Here is a 21743-nt window from a genome sequence, read left to right as displayed (position 1 = left end):
TTGAACCACTTTTCATAAAAAATTACTTTTACTTACTTAGTAACTTGACAATTGTCAACTCCGTCTGACACATGAAATATGTGTTGTTTTTGTTTGATCATTCAAAACTGAAACATCTTTAAGCATTTAGAAATGGTGTGCCTTAGCAAAGCTAAGTGATAAATTACATTGCATACACTTTTAATATTATTTTTCATTGTTTTGGAACAAGCCATTTCAAATGATCTTCATTTAGTTAACTCATTTCTTAATTTTAAACATATACAATCAGTGGCTTTGCACAAACAACACACTTGTGCATGTAGATCAGGGGTGCCCAACGTTTTTTGAACCAAGATCTACTTTTAAAGTTGATAGTGTGTCGAGATCTACCAAGCCATATCGAAAGCCATAGCGTAGCCACAATTAATTGTGCACCTATATAATAACACAATTTCCTGACACAAAGATCAAGTTTTAACAATAATAATACATTTATTGAAGTAAATGTACGTCGTGCAAAGAATAAGCACAAGTAGGCCTAGGACTGGCCCGTAACAACACAACTACATACAACCCAATTAATACAATGCCTACTTCAAGTTGGAAAAGTGGTTCTCTACCTTAGTGGGACTTCTGGCACTGAGAGGAGGAAGCTAGTCTCTCATAGTCCGGACAGTAGGAGTGCCAGCCGTAAGCAGGCCGCAAGGTGGTCATCAGTCATGGCGGATCTGTATTTTGACTTAATGATTTTCATATGTGAAAACGCAGACTCACACAAATGTTGATCCAAAAAGTGCAGTCAAATTCTTTGCAGTTTGTCTGAGGTTGGGGTACTTCTCTTTCTGCATTCGATTCCAGAATTGGACATTTGTGTCAGGTGTAGCTCTTGATTTGAGCTCAATGTCATTATTTAGTGTGAGGATCTCATTCTCAATAGCACCGCTATCCAGGTTGAAGAGTGATGCCACTTTGGACGTTATGCAATCCACATCTCTATTTTCCCCAAATGGAAAACTGACAACAGGCTCAATGGATGCAAAGTCAGTAAAGCGCCTGTCAAATTCTGACAAGATGCTTTGCACTTGATCATCATAACGTGCACTCTCAAGCTCCGCACAGTCTTTGCCCTGACGCTTAAGTTCTGTGTCCATGTGTGGAAAGTTCCGCAGATCACACTGTTGCAACCTGCTTGATAGCAGCAGCAACTTGCTTTTAAAGGTGTTCACGGAGCTGATCATGTTGATGATGTGTTTGTTCTTACCCTGCAGCTCTAGATTCAAGTTTTTGAGCCTGTCAGTCAGATCAGTAAGAAAGGCTGAATCCAAGAGCCACTGACTGTCTTCTAGCTGTGCATATTCAGCATGGTTTGAACGTTTCAGAAATTCTTTAATTTCGGGCAACAATCAGAAAACCGTTCCAGAAATGTACCTCTGCTGAGCCACCTGACGTCTGTGTGCAGCAGCAGATCTGTGTGTTCTGCACCAGGTCTCCTCCAGTTGCACACGAATAATCGTCTCTGCAGACTCCTGGCCCGAACAGAACACGCAATCTTGTTAGCCACATCCATCACGTCTTTCATATTTAAAATCTTCCCGCACAACCCTTGCTGGTGAATTATACAATGGTAATTCAGGAGATCCGGGAAAGATTCAGACTGTTTGCACAATCCAATGAACCCAGCAGTACGTCCAATCATTGCTGGAGCCCCATCTGTTGTAATGGAGATGAGTTTGAGGAGGGGCAACCTGCTCTTACTAACGAATTCCATAAAAACCTGAAAAATATCTGTGCCTCTTGTCTGCCCTTTCAAAGGCAAAATGGTCAGCAGCTCTTCTTTTACACTCTTATTGTCGAAAACCATTCTAATGAACACACATAGCTGAGCCACATGAACGCTTCTTTCATAATTTCACCATCCTTGAAAGATTTCTTTCTTTTTGCAAGAACACGACAGACACGATAAGAAGCTATGTTTGCAGCCTTACTCGTGGTATTGGGCCTGGTAAAAATGGACTGTTGTGCTGCTAGCTGACTTCAAGGCCTTGACTTTTCGGGCGCGCAGTGGTGATTTAGCTGGGAAGTTTGTATCGTAGCTCTTGTGGACCGTCTTGAAATGCCGCTCCAAATTCCCTTTCTTTGGTAAAGCCACATTTGCATTGCAGATAAGACAGATGGACTTGGCATTCGAATACACGAAAAAAGAATCCTCCTCCCACTCTGAATGAAAATGATACGTTTTTGATTTTTTAGCTTTTGCCGCCTTGCTCGCGATCGACTGGAACTCAGCCCGCGACCGACTGGTAGACCGCGATCGACTGGTTGGGCACCCCTGCTGTAGATCATTTGGAGTTTTAATATATGAACACACTCAATTGAACAAAAGCCACTCACATTTCTTTAAAAAGATGAAAAACCTTCATCTTACGGTGTTGACACACAACTGACGGTGTTGACACATAACTGACGGTGTTGACAAACTAATGGAGAATTAAACTTATTGAAGATATTTCTCTACTTTTGACATGAAAAAGGGAGAGAGTATCAAGGGAAAGGATGTCAAGCTTAAGAACACCTGGTGACAGGATATTTAAGGCACACATGAAAAGGTCAAAAATGTTCCTGGTCTGAAAAGAAAAAACAAATGTATACCATCTGGAGTTCCTCTATAGGTGATCTGAACAGTATTTTAACTAAACTGTATATTTAACCGAAGTGAGGACACAATAAGCTGAGGACTAACTAAGAAAGCTATTTAATAGTGTTAATTGTGTAAAAAGTGTAACAGGATCCATAATTCTCCCTGTGTGTTTCCTGACTCCTTCCAAGGGCTCACTGAAAAAAAAGTGAGCAGTTGCACTCATGAGTTTAGAGATTCTGTAAATCTCAATTGGTTGAAATATCTGTTATAATCCAGCTATGCTCTAACACAGGGGTTCAGACAGGTAAATCATCTTTTTTCTAAAGGGCCTCAGGCAGGTAAGTTCTATTGCTTCAATTTATCTCGACATGTGAGTAAATAAATAATTTAATCTATTTTATCTTATGTAGATATAGTTGGTTGTCTAACCTGCAGGACTTGGGCGTTGGACAAGAGGTGTTGAACATGTCTGTGCTCTATGAAATCCATAACATCAGGGGTTATGGCATAGAGTTCCCTGGTCCAACTTGCTTGGAGGGGTCATGCTGTCCCTGTCAGTTTCAGAAGGACATCTTTCAGTGGACAGAAACAGACATCCCTTCTCCCATGTCTTGGGTGAAAATTGGCAGCAGGACCTCAAGGATGTAAAAAACTCAACTTTGATCTCTTGGTGCTCTATATCTACATCAATGGACTTTCCTAACCACCAGTGATCATCATACGCCACTGCAAGCCAATCTCCTGTCTCAATACTGTTGATAGTTATATCCACTATAGCACCCTCTGAACCTTTCAATGGCTCCTCCTCCATTTCTTCCACCAAATCTTTCATTTCATCTACCGAATGTCCTCCTTCTCCCATCTCGTTTTCCATCTCCTCCATCAGCATGTTCAATGGAAGTCTCTTCCTGGCCCTTGCATCAGTCTGTTGCTCCTCCGAGCAGTCTCGTACACAAAAGTAGCTGGGGAAAAGCATTGGCAATCCAATTAACATGTAGTAATTAGATCATAATCATGCAGTTGTTTTGCATTACTTTAGTATTTGGATTATTTGAATTACTTGATTACTTAGTATTTAGAGCACTTTTCAACTCCGTCAGCTTACATGTCAACACCGTCAGACAAAATATCTGATGGAGATGACGCCTGACGGAGTTGATAAAACTACATGTTTTTTCAGTCTAATCATGTCTAGTACATGGTAGCCATTTAGATTTTCCTCAGTTGTCAACTGCCACTTTAAACTAAACTAAAATACTAACTTTTATTTCAAAATTCTTGATTGAAATAATCCCTATTTTGAAGAGAGTGTTGACACATAAAAGCTGTGACCACAGGGATTTCACCTTTTTTGCAGAATATTTTAAAAAATGTCAAACTTAGGAGACCATGTGGTGTACTGCTGCATCCATCAAGAGAAAGAAGTCAAAAAGGGGGTCCTCATGGTTATAGCTGACCAAAATATGGCTGATTTATTTCAAATTGACATGAAGTGAGGACACTACTTTGAAAAGAATGTTGGTAGTGGATAAAATAATGCAATGTTCACTTTAAGCATTTTGTCATCTCTTATTAAGCCATCTATTAACTTCATATTAATTTTCGTGCATTTTTGCCATTTTTTAACACTTATTTTTGCAGTTTGATACTGTGACCTCTGACAGGAGGACAAGTTCATTTGCATGGACTTTCATTGTTCAGTGCCGGTATTTTATAAATTATTATGAAATAATATAAATACATACAAAACTAAGTGTACAAACACTCACAGATCTTTCATATCCAATGTTTAAAGCCTTTTTAAATGAAATAATTTATTGATTTTTGAGGAAAATTGCAACATTTAGGCGGGAGACATGTTTTGTCCCTAATTTCAAGAATCAGCGATATATAAAGGTAGAGTTTATCTTTTAAACATAGACATTTTGGGTGATCATTGATGGATAAATATATGTTAGGTCAAACACATTTTGACTACTCTACAGTATACTGTATGCTATTTGTTGTGTATTTAAATCTACAACAGTGCAACACATGTATTTAATTATCAGTTGTTTTGTATCTCAACTTGCAAAGTAACTACAGCTATCAAATGAAGGTAATAAATAAATAAATAAGTGCTAATATAACAGAATACAATTTTTCAACATTGTTCTAAAGTACAGAAGGGCTATAAATGTACTTCACGACATTCAAACACATGTATCAAACCTTATTGCATTATAAAAATATTTTTTCAGTATCATATTAAATCGGTACTACTTAATATGATGATACTAATAATATCCTGTATCAGAACATGAAGTTCCTAACAGAATGAAACCACATTTAACTATAAACACAATACAGATCAAAGGGAAATATATAACATTAAAAATAACTGTTAGAGGGAGAATGATCCCCATCACAGTTGAGGGCTCAGCATTATTTGTATCAGTAATGCGATGGGACTCTGTGGTAACAACCAGCCCTCGATGCTAAAATGACAGAATAATATGTTGTAAATTCTACCCAAATGTTCATGAAACTGAAAGACATGACACATGGTAGTGCCTATTGTCTGATAACACCCAAACTCAGAGACAAAACAAACCGCTGTTCATTGTGTTCAGTGGTTTTAACAGTTCCAGATAAAGCTCCATTCTCACCAGCCCCTGACACAGCACTTCCGTCCGTTTACCTGCATGTTCCCCAAATAGACCGCCATTTACTGAAAAGATGGATCTTTGCTGGCCTGAGGTCAATATCGTGGTGGAGCTGACACTGAAGGTAAGAAGGGGCAAAGAGCAGAAGAGGTTTTTGTAACATATTTCGCAACAGGACTAAGAGGATCTTGCAAAACTCTCTTTGAATTACAGAGTGATAATCCTCTGCGAGATGAAGACTGCTGTTCTGCTGTTAGTCGTGGGGTTGTGTGTTTTGGACGCCACATCTTCCCTGAAAATCTGCGCGTTCAATGTTCAGAGCTTCGGTGAATCAAAGGCAAACAACAGGAAGGTCATGGGGATTCTCCTAAAGGTATTTTACTATGTGCATACAACCAGTGCAACATCAACACAAAAGTAAACAACTAAAATATCTTCTTTTTCGTTTGTTCCCAAGATTCTTTCTCGGTGCGACTTGTGTCTTATTCAGGAGGTCAGAGACTCCAAAGGAGCAGCAATACAAGCTTTGGTTAAGGATCTTAACAGGTACAAGCTTTCTCTGTTTCAAACCGGCTCATTTAAAGGATGTGGTAAGACCTCTGTCACACATTGAACTTCAAACGCATCTTAATTATGTTGTTGTCGGCAGATATGAACAATCCAACTCATACTCCTATGTGGAAAGTGAAAGGCTGGGGAGGAAGAGCTACAAGGAGCAGTATGTTTACCTCTACAGGTAATCCATAATCAAACACTTTCCTTTGCTGTTGATGGTCAGTTTAGGGTGACAATCTTGACGTTGTGTTTTTTCCTCTCTCATCTTCAGGAACAATGTGCTGACGGTCAAAGAGCACTATCAGTATCCTAAACTAAAAGGGGACGGGACCAATGAAACGGATGTTTTCTCCAGAGAGCCTTTTATCGTTCGCTTTCACTCGCCAACAACATGTAAGATGAAACAAACAGCATCTATAGAAATGTGCAATAAGGGAAGGTAGCCACATTATTATCTCAGTATGATCTGATGCCAGTATCACAAAAATGCATTTGTCACACACGTAAATGCATGTAAACAAGCTTATTAAAATGCTTTACATATAATAGTATTTCCTGTTTTGCAGTGTTGAAGGATTTTGTCCTGATTGGTCAGCACACCTGTCCCAGAAATGCCATGAAAGAGATCAATGAACTGTATACTGTCTTCAAAGGGATTTACCAAAAGTGGAAGACTGAGGTTAAACTATATCATTATTGTTCACTTATTTTGATCATGTTTTATCTATGTCTTTGTCTGTGTCCTGCACGTCTTATGGTTAAGCTATGTTTTCTCGGTTCCACTTATTAATGTGTTATACTTCCCTTTTTGCTTCCTTTTCTTCACTCAGAATGTGATGATCTTAGGGGACCTCAATGCTGCCTGCAGCTACGTCACTATCAAGGGCTGGAAGGCCAACCGTTTGAGGAGTGACCCCAAATTTCGCTGGCTAATCGGAGATGAGCAAGACACTACTGTCCGTGAAAAGACACACTGTGCCTATGACAGGTTAGATAAGGACTGAAGTAGTATTTTACAATTACTCTTTCTGCTGCAGGGTAATGTTTTTTTCCCCCCCTTTTCAAAACAGGATCATTGTCCATGGACGTGAGATTATATCCAGTATAGTGCCAGGCTCCGCTCAGCCCTTCAACTTTAAAGAGAATTTCCATCTCACAGAGGAGGAGGTAAACATGTTAAGAATATACTTTTCTTTAGTTCAGTATTATACTTAAAATGAAAATTTATCCTGTTGTTCATGATGGCTCTTTCAGGCCCTCGAAGTGAGTGATCATTTCCCTGTAGAAGTTGACCTGAAGCCCAACCACCGCTACCTCCTCCGCAATGAGCTGTAGGACAACCATCGACAAACCCGGATGTCTTCATTTTAACTGTTTCACTTGATTTTAGATGTAAAATAAATTAAAGCTACCAACTAAATATAATTATAATTGTTATTTTATTAATGACTAACATTTATCAGTGCACTTGAACACATCATCAGTTGCAATGCACTCGTTACAGTTTTATAGACTCGAATACATGTGAGTTGTTTGAGGATGAACAGTGTGTACAGCTGCTGGAATTTATATCATTCATCTGAAACCACATCAAAGCTGACACACTTTATGAGCTCATGAAGTTACTTCCTGCAGCACACTTTACTTTTGTGACTTCACTTCATTGAGACCTTTTGATTAGCTCCAGTTTTATGGTAAGGCTTTACTGATAAAAAACATTGGTATTTATATGTTGTTTTAAGTCAAAATAAGTGTGCAAATATGTAATTCATCCACTGTCTGCCTCACAGGAAGCCACTTGCAGCAACAACAGAAGAGAGTTACTGCGTGCTCTTTTCCTTTCTGAGAGGAGCTCATGTGTGCAGTATTGTTTGTCTTGATATAACTCGTACAATTCCGTTTGTGGCGTTTGTGTGTGTGAAGAGATGGAACACAATTTTGCTGATCTACTCAGTGATGCTTTTTCAGGTAAGAAATATATAAAGCGGTATTTATTACTTATATTCTTTTTCACAATTTACTTTTATTTAATTGTCAAATGATGATGTTTTTACAGAAACAGCAGTCCCATCATTCTCTGATGGAGATTTGGACTTTGAGAACATACTTTTTGATGATAAATGTGAGAAAGACGAAACAGACATCTGTGAAGAAAAATTACTTGCAGAAGAAGATGAGGCTCTGCAACAGGAAGCAACGGGTCAAACTGCAGTTGTGTCTTGCATGCAAACTCAAGATATATACGCAGAAGACATTGATGTTGAAAAGCAGTGTGATAATACAAGCGATAATGAGGATTTCGAGGGTGTAGGGGTTAGGAGCAGTGCAAAAATACTTGAGGAAGATTATACAAGCTCCGAGTCTGAACAGGAAGGATCCATTTCTCGGCAAGATGAAGAGGGTGAGGCAGGGGATATTGGAACAGGATCACAACCACAGTATTTTTTGAGGTCTGTTCGCTGCAGTGATGAGTTTTGTGTTGGTAATAAAGAGGACAGGGTCTTTGCTGAGGGACAACCTCTGGCCCTGGAGGGTGCTGAAAACCCTAAAGTTAGAAAAGAGGAGCAAGGTGAGGGTGAGAGTGATGAGGAGGTGTCCTATTTTGAGAGAGTCCCTGAACGTAGCAATGAGATGATGTTAAGAGGTGAGGGGATGAGAGAGGAGGATGAGCAAGAAAGGGTAGAAGAAACGGAAGAGGACTTGTGTGACTGTGAGTGTGAGGGCATGACAATTGAACAAGAAGAAAATATTCTGTGCTTTGAACAGGAGTTTGAAAATCCTTGCAGAGATCAATCAGCAAAAGCCAGTTTGGAGTTTCCAGCAATATCCGGTCAAAATCTTAAGGATCTTATTGCTGAAGTTAATGTTGATGAATATGGAGAGAAAATGAAGGAATTCTCAGGGGAGGAGCATCAAGACGCAGGTGAGGGCTTTGCAGATTATCCCTCAGACTTTTCTTCATGTGAATATGTAGAAGATGAAGGAAAAAGGCAAGAGTCAAATGCCTTGGCTTGTGAATCCGACAGTGAATCGACTGAAAAGCAAAAAAACAGCCTGTTAAAGAATGTGACAGATGTAATAGGTATGGGAAAAGCTGAAGACACTGATGAGGAGGGATGCAGGTATCTGTACAGCAGAGATTCAGAGGTGTATGAGTGCAGAAGGTTGGATGTAGCAATTGAAGAAAAAGAGGTTGAGGAGAATATGTGGGTTGATGCAGCAGTATCAGAGGTAGATGATGAAGGTGAGACAGGTGAGAATGATTCCTACACCTCCAGCGATGATTATGTCCAAGAAAAGAGGAGCGATGAGGAACTCTTTGACATTACGCATCTACAAGAGCTTGAAAGCATCAAGAAACTGGAGTTGACACAAGATGGGGACAGTGAGGCGTCTTCTGATGAGTACAATAGAGAGGAATCAGCTGATTTCAACATAAATTGGAATATAGACGTGTTAACAGCTCATCTTTCTGAAGATCTGTTAACCACAGAGGATATAGACGAAGTGAAAACCCCATATTCAGATGTGATTCAGCATCCTGCAGCAAAAGACATCAACAGTGACTCTCTGTACCACAGCTCAGTGGTACAGGGAGGGAATACAAAACAAACAACAAGCCCCTCTAACCGGGGATCGCTGGATGATGACTTCTTCTTCAACACTGAAGCCATAGCCTCTGAGATCACCGAGCCTGGACAGTTAGGAGAAGATGAGTATGAAGAGGAAAGGTACTGGGATGAGCAGGAGAGAATCAAGGCTTTCAACGAGTTTTATGATGTCAGCGATGAAGATACTGGAAGAACTGGTGAGTGAGAATGACAAAGGGTAAAGTCTTTTTATATGGAAAAAATATTTTAAAACAATTAATCAGCTACGATTTTTTTTTACAGGGAGGCAGATAAAAGTTCAGTTTTGTGCAAATCCATTGTCTCAAGTCATTCACTATGAAACTGACGAGTGGTGAGCAAAATTCCTATTATTTATTCAACTTTATGTTCTTACAATGTAACAACCTTCGCTTGTCTGAAATGCAAACTGGAAATAAGTTTGTCTGCTTTTTTTATTTTTCTCAGCAGTGACAGAGATTCAGCCAGCAGCTCCACAGAAGGGGAGGAGGACCTGAGTTCTGCAGAAACATCTGAGGTTTGCGTGCAGACTCAAGTAAGCACACATGAAAGCAGAGCTGCAAGCATTACAAATGTATTGATATGTCCATCATTGGAAAAACAATTATGAACTATTATATAGTTTAATAATATATAATTTAATAAACTTTTTTAATAGAAAAGCAATTTTTCATGCAGAAATTACATAAGGAGGCATTCTGTTCTTGTCTCTTAAATATCTTATTATACTGAATATCTATGGAGTTACCAAACAAAAGATATAAGGCATCATCTTGGACTTTGAGAAACTGTAATGGAAAATGTTCATTGTTTTATAACATCCATGGACCAAACAAGCAATCCAGAATCATTAGCAGCAGCCCTAATGAAAACACATATAAATAAACACAAATAAATATTTTATTCCCTGCGTGTCCAGGAATTCAGGGAGCCTGACGTCAGCAGGGAAATGACTCCAGCCTGTGATGCCTTAAACACTCAGCCACCAGAGACCATGCCTGATATCAGCGACACACACATTTGTACCAGGAAACAAAAAGTGTGTACTCACTGGCCCTCACTGAACATTCAATTTGTTCATTTGTTCCTGAACTGTTTGTTTACTTTCATTCTCTGTCCTGTCTATTGTTTCCGCAGTGTTTCAACGTGCTGAAGCTGACGCTGAAGATGTGTGTGGTGATACTGACAGGACTGTTGATGTTCTGGTTTGCCTCTGACCAAGCAGGCTGGTTCAACCACGTGTCCTTCTTTTAGGTTAAAACCAAGTTTAAATCTCATTGATATTTGAGATGAAGGAAAAACCCAAAATGACATGTAAAAGCTGTCTATTGATAAACATTTAAACCTGTGTTTTGTATATTATAACATGCTATTTTCTGCTAAATAAAGATGTATCTATGCTTACCATGATGCATGTATTTGTTTAAACTGTAGATAAGTCAAAATGCTCATAATTAGCAAGAAATGTAGATATTAAAGGACTAAAGAAAGGCCTATTTCCAGGCCCTCTTCATGCAATTTAGTGTTAAAGTATTCAGTACATTTACCACTTTTTTTTTAGATACTTTGCGCTTGAGAAGTTTGCTGTTTCCACTCTTAATCATGACAAAGATAAATATCATGTTTCTGATAATTATATTTACAAGTTACTTAGCCGATAAGATATTTAGCATAAAGAAATAACTTTGAACACATTACACAGAGGATATTATGCAAAAAGCGGTTACATTGACATACTTTTTTTTATTGCCACAGCATTAAAACGACATTACTAATTTTACTGATATTGCACATTAACTAAAGGGGCCTAACTCTACTAGTATTTTGACGTTGTGGTATTACTACTTTTCTTAAGTAGATTATCTTAATAAGTATTCTGTAACAGTCAGTAATATGACCATTAGCATTGGCACAAGTAAATATTAATATAAGCAGCCAGATCATTGTAGAGAATTTTAAAGATGCCGTTTTAATCTAAATCGCCACAATGGGTTGTTTTAATACATACAGGTGCATCTCAATAAATGAGAATATCGTGGAAAAGTTCATTTATTTCATTAAGTCAATTAAAAAAAATAAACTCATATATTATCTGGATTCATTACACACAAAGTGAAATATTTCAAGCCTTTATTTGTCTTAATCTTGATGACTACGGATTACAGCTAATAAAAACCCAAAAATCTGTATCTCAGAAAAATTGAATACTGTGAAAAAGTTCAATATTGTAGACTCATGGTGTCACTCTAATTGGCTAATTAACTCAAAACACCTGCAAAGGTGTCCTGAGCCTTTAAATTGTTTCTCAATCTGGTTCAGTAGACTTCACAATCATGGGGAAGACTGCTGACTTGACAGTTGTCCAGATGGTAAGCCTCAAAAGGTCATTGCTAAAGAAGCTGGCTGTTCACAGAGTGCTGTTTCCAAGTATATTCATAGAAAGTTGAGTAGAAGGAAAAAGTGTGGTAGGAAAAGGTGGACAAGCAACAGGGATAACCGCAGCCTTGAGAGGATTGTCAAGAAAAGGCCATCCACAAATTTGGGGGAGCTTCACAAGGAATGGACTGAGGCTGGAGTCAGTACATCAAGAGCCACTATGCACAGACGTATCCAGGACATGGGCTACACCTGTCGCATTCCTCGTGTCAAGCCACTCCTGAACCAGAGACAACGTCAGAAGCATCTTAGCTGGGTTAAGGAGAAAAAGAACAGATCTATCGCTCAGTGGTCCAAAGTCCTCTTTTCAGATGAAAGTACATTTTGCATTTCATTTGGAAAATCAAGGTCCCAGAGTCTGGAGGAAGAGTGGAGAGGCACAGAATGCTTGAAGTCCAGTGTGAAGTTTCCGAAGTCAGTGAAGTTTTTGGGGATCAATGACCTCTGCTGGTGTTGGTCCACAGTGTTTTCTCAAGTCCAAAGTCAACGCAGTCGCCTACCAGGAAGTTTTAGAGCACTTCATGCTTCCTTTTTCTGACAAGGTTTATGGAGATGCTGATTTCATTTTCCAGCAGGACTTGGCACCTGCCCACACTGCCAAAAGTACTAAGACCTGGTTTAATGACCACGGAATTACTGTGCTTGATTGGTCAGCAAACTCGCCTGACCTGAACCCTATAGAGAATCTATGGGTTATTGTCAAGACGAAGATGAGAGACACGAGACACAAACATGCAGACATGCTGAAGGCCGCTATCAAAGCAACCTGGGCTTCCATAACACGTCTCCATGCCACGTCGCATCATGCAGTAATTCATGCAAAAGCCAACCAAGTACTGAGTGCATACATATGAACATTCTTTTCAGAAGGCCTACATTTTTGTATTAAAAACAGTTTGTTTTTTTTGTATTGGTCTTATATAATATTTTAATTTTCCAAGATACTGATTTTTGGGTTTTCATTAGCTGTAAGCCATAGTCATCAAGATTAAGACAAATAAAGGCTTGAAATATTTCACTTTGTGTGAATGAATCCATATAATATATGAGTTTTTAAAAAAATGATTGAATTAATGAAAGAAATGAACTTTTCCACGATATTGTAATTTACTGAGATGCACCTGTATATTTAAGTCAACTACTGTCGCTGTTTCATTTCTGCAAAGAAACTGAGAACATGGGAAACCATAAAAGAAGAATGTCTCAAACGGTAAAGGAAGTGATGTAAAATTTGCTGAAGTAGCGAATGTTTGTAACACACGGGTCATCAAGGGAGAGCGGGGTTTACTCTCTCCCTGTTTTCAAACTCCCGTTTGACTGCCGCCTCTACTAACTGCGAGACGAAACGAGCGCTTCCTGGCCACTGTTGGGGGAGGAGTTATGGTTGTTTCTTTTTTTGGCAACTGAAACTAAAAGACTAACCGAAAAAGAACACACAAAAATAAGACAACAGAGACACCTATACGTATAAATCAATCCAAGAAAATGTCTTCGCTAAGAAGTAGGACTGCGCAGGAGATTAGCGACCTGCTGGATGAGTACGAGATAAAGCACGGGCCTGTGGTCGGTGAGTGGCTCACAACAATCACATACTTTGCGCCCGTTTTTGAATCAACGTTAACTCCACAGGCCTCCTCCTCCTTACCTGAGTAAAGTTACTGACTGCACTCCTGTAGCACCACAGGAACCTCCTTGGTTTCATGAGGGCACTTGTCAATAATGTATAAAACTACGTTTGGTTCACAGACTCCACCAGAAATCTCTATGAAAGGAAGCTCAAAGAGGCCATGGCCAAGGGGAGGAAAGCAAAACCATCACCTGATAAAACCTACTACAGGGAAGAGGGTAACTCCCTATGTACTTTTACATATACACTCAAAGCAGCTGTCAATATTAAAGCCTTACTTTTGTAAATACATATGCAGTTATTAGGTCTACTGTTGTGCCAGAACTTTAGAATTACCCAGTAAAACTGATTTACAATGTATTCAAAGGAGCCCGAATCTTAAGGTAGAATTGGAGCAACATAGTATAGATTTTATTCATGTTTGTTTTTAATTTCAGAGGAAGTCACCTATGAATACAAAACACCTGTAAGTATCTCTGTTCACCATTCTTATGGTTGATTACTTTTCCCAATGCATGCCTAATAAATCATTTATACTAAAGATAAATATATATTTATAATGCCAAGTTTTAAAAGCAAACATCAGTACCTTATTAATATTATCACTGCTTCTAATTTTGCAGGTCAGGAGTGACGGAGCGGGAGACAGGTCAGCTTTTCTATTACCTGTTCCAAACATTCATTGACTTCCTTATATTTATTGAATCAAATACAATAGCTTCTGACTTCTTAATCACTTGTTTTTATTGTCTATCTAGTGGATCATACATGAGGTCAAGACCAGCTTGGAATGAAAGAGAATTTGAACATGAGTGAGTAATAATTTTATAAATCTTTGTTATTTTACTGGAAGTTGGGTGTAGATTTTACACATAGGTAATGTTGTATCTCCCTCTCTACAGGACATCCTACTCAAACTATTCAAGACCAAAGCTTGAATACGGTGGACAGCAATTTTCCGATGAGTACGTGCGTTACTATAAAGTCACATCATCAGATGTAATCAGCCTATCATTCTACTTAGGGTCACATTTCCAAATTTGTTTACTTTAGAACTTTTGTTATCTCAATACTTTACTTCAAACTGATTACATTTAGGCAAAAAATATTGTGTTCTGCACTCCTTAGTCCATTGCATTTATTAGACAGCTATAGGTACTACATGCTTTTAACAATTAAGATCATAAAATATAGTGTTTCAGATTAAATTACTCAACATGATATAAAATATTACTATACAAGCTTCACCTTAATCGGCTACTAGAAGATCTGATAGTTCCTCCAACAATGATTTAGTCTAAAAATGTCTCATAGTATCGCTGTTTAAAATGCCGTGTAACTGACATTGAATTTAATTACGATCAAGTATGATTTCGGGTGCAAAGGTAAATATCATTGAAAAGCAATGCTAACACCAGACATAGTTCACATTAGAGTTTCTTTGGAGAATTTTAGTTCGGTCACAAAGCATAATTAATTCCATTCCCTTTCAGGCCCCACATGTACGACCTGCCGTCCACTTACAAAAGCTCCTATTTGAAGACGACACCCGGCCCATCTAAAGAAGCTCCGAAGGCCCCGCAGTCGTCCCGCCTCGTTCCGCTCTGGGTTCAGTTTTTGTTCTTCGTGGCTGTGGCAGTCTTCCTCTACTTAGTTTTTTCCAGTATGGAGACAAATGAACCCATCAAAGGAATAGAATGATTTCCTCTTTTTTTCCATGTTCAATTTATTGGGATGTTATTCTTTATTGTGGATTTTAATTGATTGAATGTTTTTCTGTTAATGCCTTCTTCTTTTTTTTACATTGCTGAAATTAGGCTTTATGCAATATTTTATGGGTTTTACTTGGTTGCTTATGTCTGACACAGTTTCCCTATGGCATCACTACTAGAATAGATACTTTATATCCAAGACATATCCATAAAAAAATGCACAAAATCCTTCTTCCTCTGATCTGGACAGTAGAGGTTCTGAACATCAGCCTGTTTGGCACCAAATAAAAAGTAGATTTAATGCCACAGCTGCACATTAAATATTTACAGACAGCAATTTAAGATCCTTAGATTACCTTAATAAGATGTCTTTAAAAAATACATTAAAAAATGTGCCAATCACATTAACTGTAAGTCTTAGCAACTTACAATGAATATCTGCATGTGGAGATCTCACTCTTTATCCACATCATACAATGCTTGAGAAGCAATATTCTGAAGTGTTACATACAAATTAGACATCATACCTCTAAGACCCTTGTCTTACTTTCAGATTAAATCAAGAGAACTTGTCTCCTGGTTTTAAGAAACTTGTCTTTTATTTCATTGGCACTAACTTGGACAAAGTGTGTATATAAATGAAGAGACACCCAGACTTAAAGTTCTTGGTCACAATGGTCTCTAATGGTCTATGGTTCTGTGTATATTGTTATTATAAAGACTGACCGAAACCTGTGTACTTAACATTATCGTGCGGTACAACAATGCTTCCTTTTGTCAGTTTTAACAAATAATTATAATAAAGTACAGATGGGACAGTTTTCAAACCAGCTGTATTGCAAGTGCCTCAGTGATTTTGTAGGAATAACTGGGGTAATTATTCATGTTTTTACAGTGGTTAATAAGCAGTTGGGAAATGTTTTTGGGTTCTGATATAAAATCAAACTTTATACAAGTTGTAACACTGTTTATGCTTTGATTTAGTCGATATATCACATTTGTACGACATAATCCAACCTTTACATCCAATAGTTTGATGTGGTGTGTTTTGTAATGCTGTTACATAGTTCAAACTATTAAAGAGCTTGCATATGTATTCATTTGAAGCATTTATTCAACAGCAACAATACTTTTTAACTGTTTGAATAATTGAGGATGTAAAAGTAAATTAATGATATTATGCATTAAGTTAAAGGCTTTTTCTTCTTATGTGTCTTGGTGTGATGCTTTAAATCCACCTAAAGTACTTTTAGAAATAATATTTAGAATCTCAGAAGCTCCAACAACAGCAGCTTCTTAATCAACTACAGCTTCTATTCACCAACTTTAAGTGCAGTAATGTACATATACTGAAAGTGACGTAAGATGCATAGTAGGGTTAGACTTAAAATACTACAAAAACCTTCTAATTCTTTAATTGATCTGTAGAAGCAAGTACATAGTTAGCTAGTGGAGGCTGTTATTAGTGTTACCTGGTAATAAATACAAAACAAGGTAAATACACAGACCTGAGGGACTAACGTCACATTTTTCACAGTTCCCACACGTCTGGCGTCATGGCAGTAGCCAAATCTGAGTGAGTCTGAAATCTAACAGGAACCACTACAGACTTCGAACTGGATGTCATTATTTACAGTCAGTCTTCTGTGGTGGATAGTTCATATCTTACCATAATTCAAGGCTTAAAAGCCGATCATATCCATTGTTTCCCAGCAGAATCACTAGCCTTACGTTTGGTGTGATGTAGGTCAGTGTTAAGAGTCCAGCAAAACTGTCTCATCCAAACGGTGCTGAACTGGGTCCGACCAAGCTTTTAGGTTGTGAGTTACGTCTCCTGCCGACTGGATCCACAATGGAAGCAGCGCGATCCTCCTGACTGTCCACTCATCAGCGATTCTGCGTGAAGAAGGAACACAATATAATTTTACTTTAACTTGAATGCACACAATGCACTCGGGATGGATACAAGAAAATATTGAATCCTTTTCCCTTTACTGTTATGAATCAGCAAGGAGGAGGCTAAATTATTATTTTATAAGCATCATATGTTCAAGAATCCTGACATTCAATACCTTTAGTGTTCTGTTGCCAGCACACCCCGTCATAGCTTGTTAATTGATAAGGCAACATAAGTGTTGTCCACACCTGGAGACAGAAGCACATATATTACTCTCAGTGCACAGTCTATGCGTCGCATCTCTAAAGCTCAAAGGTGTTGACTATAAATAAACGTACAGGTTCTGGTCTCTCGCTCCAATTCAGTGGGCTTCTTCTCCTTGTTGCACAGCACCTTGGCCACAATTATTATAACGATGACGGCCACCACAAAAGTCAGGCCCGACACAATCCAGCTGATCACCATTGGACTCAGTACTGGATCTGGGTCTGAGGGAGAGAGCAGTTATCTTTAAGTAACATACAGGATAAGTTTCCATAGATGGGATTTAATCTACTGCTGCGACTAGCTGATACAAGTACAGTAACAAATGGAAACAAAACCAGCTTTACAAGTCAGGAATGTCTACAAATTATCATATTGATTGATATAATTGTTACGAGCAACTCAGGCGTCTTACACACATCACATTAATGTTGCACCATATACCAACAACAGAATGGTATCACAATACCATGCCATCAAACGAAGTATTATACCCAGTTCTATTTGTACTTTTAAAATGACTTTTTTAATAAGTTTAATCAATGTGGGACAGTATGGTTTTGTAAGGCTGTGCTTCAACTTTCTGCATGAATGAACCAAGTCGGCAAACTAATTGTTTTAAAGATTAATGCCCTGTTATATAATGTTGTATTACTTCTCCTGATGTTTAAGGCTTCCTTTTAGCCTTAGTATCAAGATATTTACATTACTTCCATATTTCATTGGTCTATGGTCTGTCTATATATAAATGTCAGTGTCACCTCTGATGGCTATAGGCAGGGGCTGGCTTTCTCTGGACACAAAGGTGCGTCCACCCATCTGGACCCGATACAGGCAGTAGTAGTAGCCCTCGTTGGAGCTCTGGGCGTCGGGAAAGGTGAAAGTGACGGAAGGTGCGAGGGCAGGCAGGGTCTGGCGCACGGTGCCATTGGAGCGGATCAGACGCAGCTGGAAGGAACCACCAGGGTACTGCTTCGGGGTGGAGCAGGTGATGTTAAAGTTGTGGCCTTTAATGACTGAACCAGCAGGGGCCTCAGTGGACGTGTTGTACCAGTGTTGGGGAGTCAGGAGTTCCACTGTAAACCATTAAAAAGGTTACTCAAAATGATGCAGAGGTTTATCATGCTACACAAAAAAGTCCCAATTCTCAACTGAACCGTAAAAATACAACTTTCTTTTTAAGCCTTATATTTTCCCCAAATATTCTCAAATTAATATGTCCTTTTTTGTTGGGTTATACTCAAGAGCTTTGCTAATAAGTAACCTGCCAGAGCAATATTAACAACAAACTAAAAGCTGAGAAAATCTGGTAAGAAATTCCCATTACATCCTAAATGAAACTGCAAATACCAATTATGTTTTTGTAAGCTTAAATTAAAAAATATATAATGAAGGAAAATGTTATGCAATGCAGCTACAATGAAACAAGTAATGACAAATCCTGACAACACATAAGCAGTGAACACAGAAATGTGTAAATAAATACTGCGGATGCAATGTCCTCTTTCTGCGTCCAGTGCCGTCATTGCATGATCTTGGTGATAAGGAATAAAACTACAAGCATCTACAGCTCGAACTTCTCTGGGTAGTCAGAAGTTGAGCTTGTTTGTTATATATAGCACACACTGTGTTTCTTCATTGCTTACATCGACTACACTGTTTGGACATCCAAATAAAATGCGGGAAATGTCCTTTTAAGAGAAATTAAACATCTAAATTGACACATACCCTTTAGGTTTATTTGGGCAGAGAACAAATGTCTAACATGTTGCACAACATTGTGCTATGGTAATTAGCTCTGGTGCAACAGAGTTAATATGTATGAGACAATGCGGTCATGACTCACCCACAGTAATGTTGATGGAGTTGCTGGGTGGAGAGCTGAGCAGCTGAGGAGGGAAACCACTCTTGATCCTATACCGACAACTGTAGCTGCCCTGGTGGAAAGTCTCTATGTCGGTCAGTGTCAGCTCCACTGGGGTTGGGCCCTGCTCCGCCCTCTGTGTGACCAGCGGCGTGGACACGCCATGCTTGTACAGGTGAAAGTCACTGAGGTGGTGACCCAGCAGAACACTGCAGCCAAAGCGAACAGCCTCGCCAGGAGAGAACACAGTGTGCGGTGACAGCAGGGTGAGGGTGGGCATTAAAAGCGTACCTGTAAGTAAGGACAGATGTCATGAAATTATAGAAAAAAGTCAATCAGGTGATAAAGTAGTCTTGAAAGAAGTAGGTTGATTTTTGAGGAAAGAGAGGGATTTTGAAGTGTTTGGGAACTCATTCCTCCACCAAGGGATGACACAGGAAAGTCTTTTAATAAATATTATCTTCCTTACAGGTAAGGATAGCAAGTTTGTTCATAATTAATTTACAGATTATTTTTTTCCAGGCTGTTTTTCTTGCTGTTATGACATTGAACTAATGCTAAGGGCACACTGAGTAGGACAAAGTAAGATCCTCCACCCTGTCTCAACAAGCGTGAAATAGCTTGTCAGCAGTTGAAAGCCAACACCAAATGTATTATTGTTTTAAAACAAGCTTTGTCCACTTGGCCTTGCTTAATTTGCTTTGCTGTGTCTGCCATTTTTGTATGCAAGGATAGTCTCAATGAATCAACCAAGCAGAAACCACTCAGTCAACCACCTGACACTGATCATTGGTAGATAGCAGAGTAGAGTCTTACCTGAGCATTTCACCCCTGCATCATTCTCATGGGTGCAGTATGCGTCACTGTGGAGGACAACAGCACAGCGTGTCAGACTGGCCTCATGTCCTGAGCACTGGACATGCCGCAGCCAGATTTCTCCGCTGCCTGCACCAAAATGTGCACCATGAAGGGCAGATTCAGCTAAGCCACATCCAAGCTCCAGGCACACCACATGAGCTTCTCGGCGGTCCCATCCATGGTCGCAAACAGTCCCCCACTGTTCATGACGGAGTACCTCCACTCTGCCAGAACACTTGTTTTCCCCGTCCACTAGTCTGACCCCACCTGTAGATCACAGAAAAAGGACTTAGAGACAGAATGATTAGGCACAGGTTTTAGAAGCAGAGGGTGTAACTTCCAGGCTTACCAAAAGCATTAACTCCATCCCACAGAACACCTAACAGTCCTGTCATGAAAACACAAACATGCAATTGTTATTGGGCCAATACAGATAACAAAATGTCAACAATAGGAGCTATTTTTACTCAGTTGCTTTTCCATTAGGACTCACTAGCCAAAGATTTTAGGACCATTTTAGTTAGTTCTAGTGGTAAGTCATAACATCTTGATAAGGTTTCAAAAAGTCATACAAATGAGAAAATGCCTTTTCACTTTGCAAGTAGCCATTGTGCTCACTTAAGTTAATTGCTAATCCCGTTACATAATCAACCGTAAGCTACCGAAGTTAGCGGGTCCTGCTTCAGTTAGCGGTAGCTGAAAACAAGCTTAGCTGAACATTATTAGCTACCTGGGTTACATCCAGGAGGCTCACCTGTTAAAAGGATACGGAGGAGCATCGTTCCTCACCCTTCCATCACACGGCCGGGTGGGAAGGGTGCCAGTTGTCGTGGTGATGATGCTGACAGCCGTTTGAAGCTAGTGACCACCCAAGACATCAACTAGCTTGTGGCTAACTGAAATAAGAGCTAGCGTCTAATCAACTTTACTGAGACAAACGGCGTTATCAACCACTGACTCTAATTATTTTACAAACAAGTAGTTCTGGTCTGGAGATAAAGCGTAGTCCGGTTGATTGTACCATAACACGATGTCCATGACATAATGTTAGCAGAACTACATACCGTCAGGTTGCCATACTCATTACTCAGGTCAGGGTTTAGCTGCAAGCGGTTCTCCCTGCGGCAGACAGAGGTCAGCACCGCCGCAGCACTGCACTTAAACCCATTAGAAACAGTCCCTGCAGGAGCTTCACATGTCGCAGAGGTGGACAACAACTAGGTGCTGTGCCTACATTTAATTTGAGGTAATTTTATAACTTCAAATGATTTGCTATTGCTATTTTATTCCGCTAAAATTCCTAAATATATCAGAATTTAGTTTAATGTAATTTTTCACATATATTGTTGGAAGTATAGATATTCGAAAGAAATAATAATGAATATATTTAGTAGCAGAAGTATTGTACTTTTTACCTCAATACATTTAACAAATAACTCAATACGATTTCATATTACAACATATATTTATCAAATCAATGATGATGTGTCATAGGCTACGTTAAGATAAGAAATTCACAAGCTACTAAGAAATATGCTCATTATCAGCTGCTTCATCGTAAAGTATACAATGTATTATTATTCTGTTATTTGCAAGATTAAGATAGCCTTATCCTTTTTGCTTAATGCTTAATCAA

At 39.0% G+C, this 21743-nt stretch overlaps 3 protein-coding genes across 3 annotated transcripts; 2 read left to right on the top strand and 1 right to left on the bottom strand.

Annotated features, from left to right (window-relative positions):
* The first annotated feature begins 5299 nt into the window (after positions 1-5299).
* Positions 5300-7228, top strand: dnase1l1l (deoxyribonuclease I-like 1-like). The gene is made up of 9 exons (XM_063892055.1): positions 5300-5389; positions 5479-5638; positions 5723-5811; positions 5915-6001; positions 6092-6213; positions 6387-6499; positions 6651-6808; positions 6891-6987; positions 7075-7228. Exons 2-9 carry the CDS (start codon positions 5498-5500, stop codon positions 7153-7155), a joined length of 888 nt encoding a protein of 295 aa, XP_063748125.1. The 5' UTR covers positions 5300-5389; positions 5479-5497; the 3' UTR covers positions 7156-7228.
* Positions 7229-7372: 144 nt separating this feature from the next.
* si:dkey-183p4.10 (cilia- and flagella-associated protein 251) lies at positions 7373-10853 on the top strand. The gene is made up of 7 exons (XM_063892042.1): positions 7373-7514; positions 7611-7788; positions 7877-9628; positions 9714-9783; positions 9897-9984; positions 10369-10488; positions 10587-10853. Exons 2-7 carry the CDS (start codon positions 7746-7748, stop codon positions 10701-10703), a joined length of 2190 nt encoding a protein of 729 aa, XP_063748112.1. The 5' UTR covers positions 7373-7514; positions 7611-7745; the 3' UTR covers positions 10704-10853.
* Positions 10854-16170: 5317 nt separating this feature from the next.
* On the bottom strand, positions 16171-21223 carry si:ch211-150o23.3 (uncharacterized). The gene is made up of 8 exons (XM_063888275.1): positions 20862-21223; positions 20457-20495; positions 20066-20374; positions 19232-19540; positions 18147-18461; positions 17460-17609; positions 17297-17369; positions 16171-17120 (listed from the first exon to the last, which is right to left on the bottom strand). Exons 1-7 carry the CDS (start codon positions 20884-20886, stop codon positions 17326-17328), a joined length of 1191 nt encoding a protein of 396 aa, XP_063744345.1. The 5' UTR covers positions 20887-21223; the 3' UTR covers positions 16171-17120; positions 17297-17325.
* Between the last annotated feature and the right edge of the window lie 520 nt (positions 21224-21743).

The sequence above is a fragment of the Eleginops maclovinus genome, chromosome 1, assembly GCF_036324505.1.
Source record: "Eleginops maclovinus isolate JMC-PN-2008 ecotype Puerto Natales chromosome 1, JC_Emac_rtc_rv5, whole genome shotgun sequence".
NCBI lineage: Eukaryota > Metazoa > Chordata > Actinopteri > Perciformes > Eleginopidae > Eleginops > Eleginops maclovinus.
The sequence above is the reverse complement of the archived record's forward strand: the minus strand, read 5'-3'. Positions and strand labels throughout refer to the sequence as shown.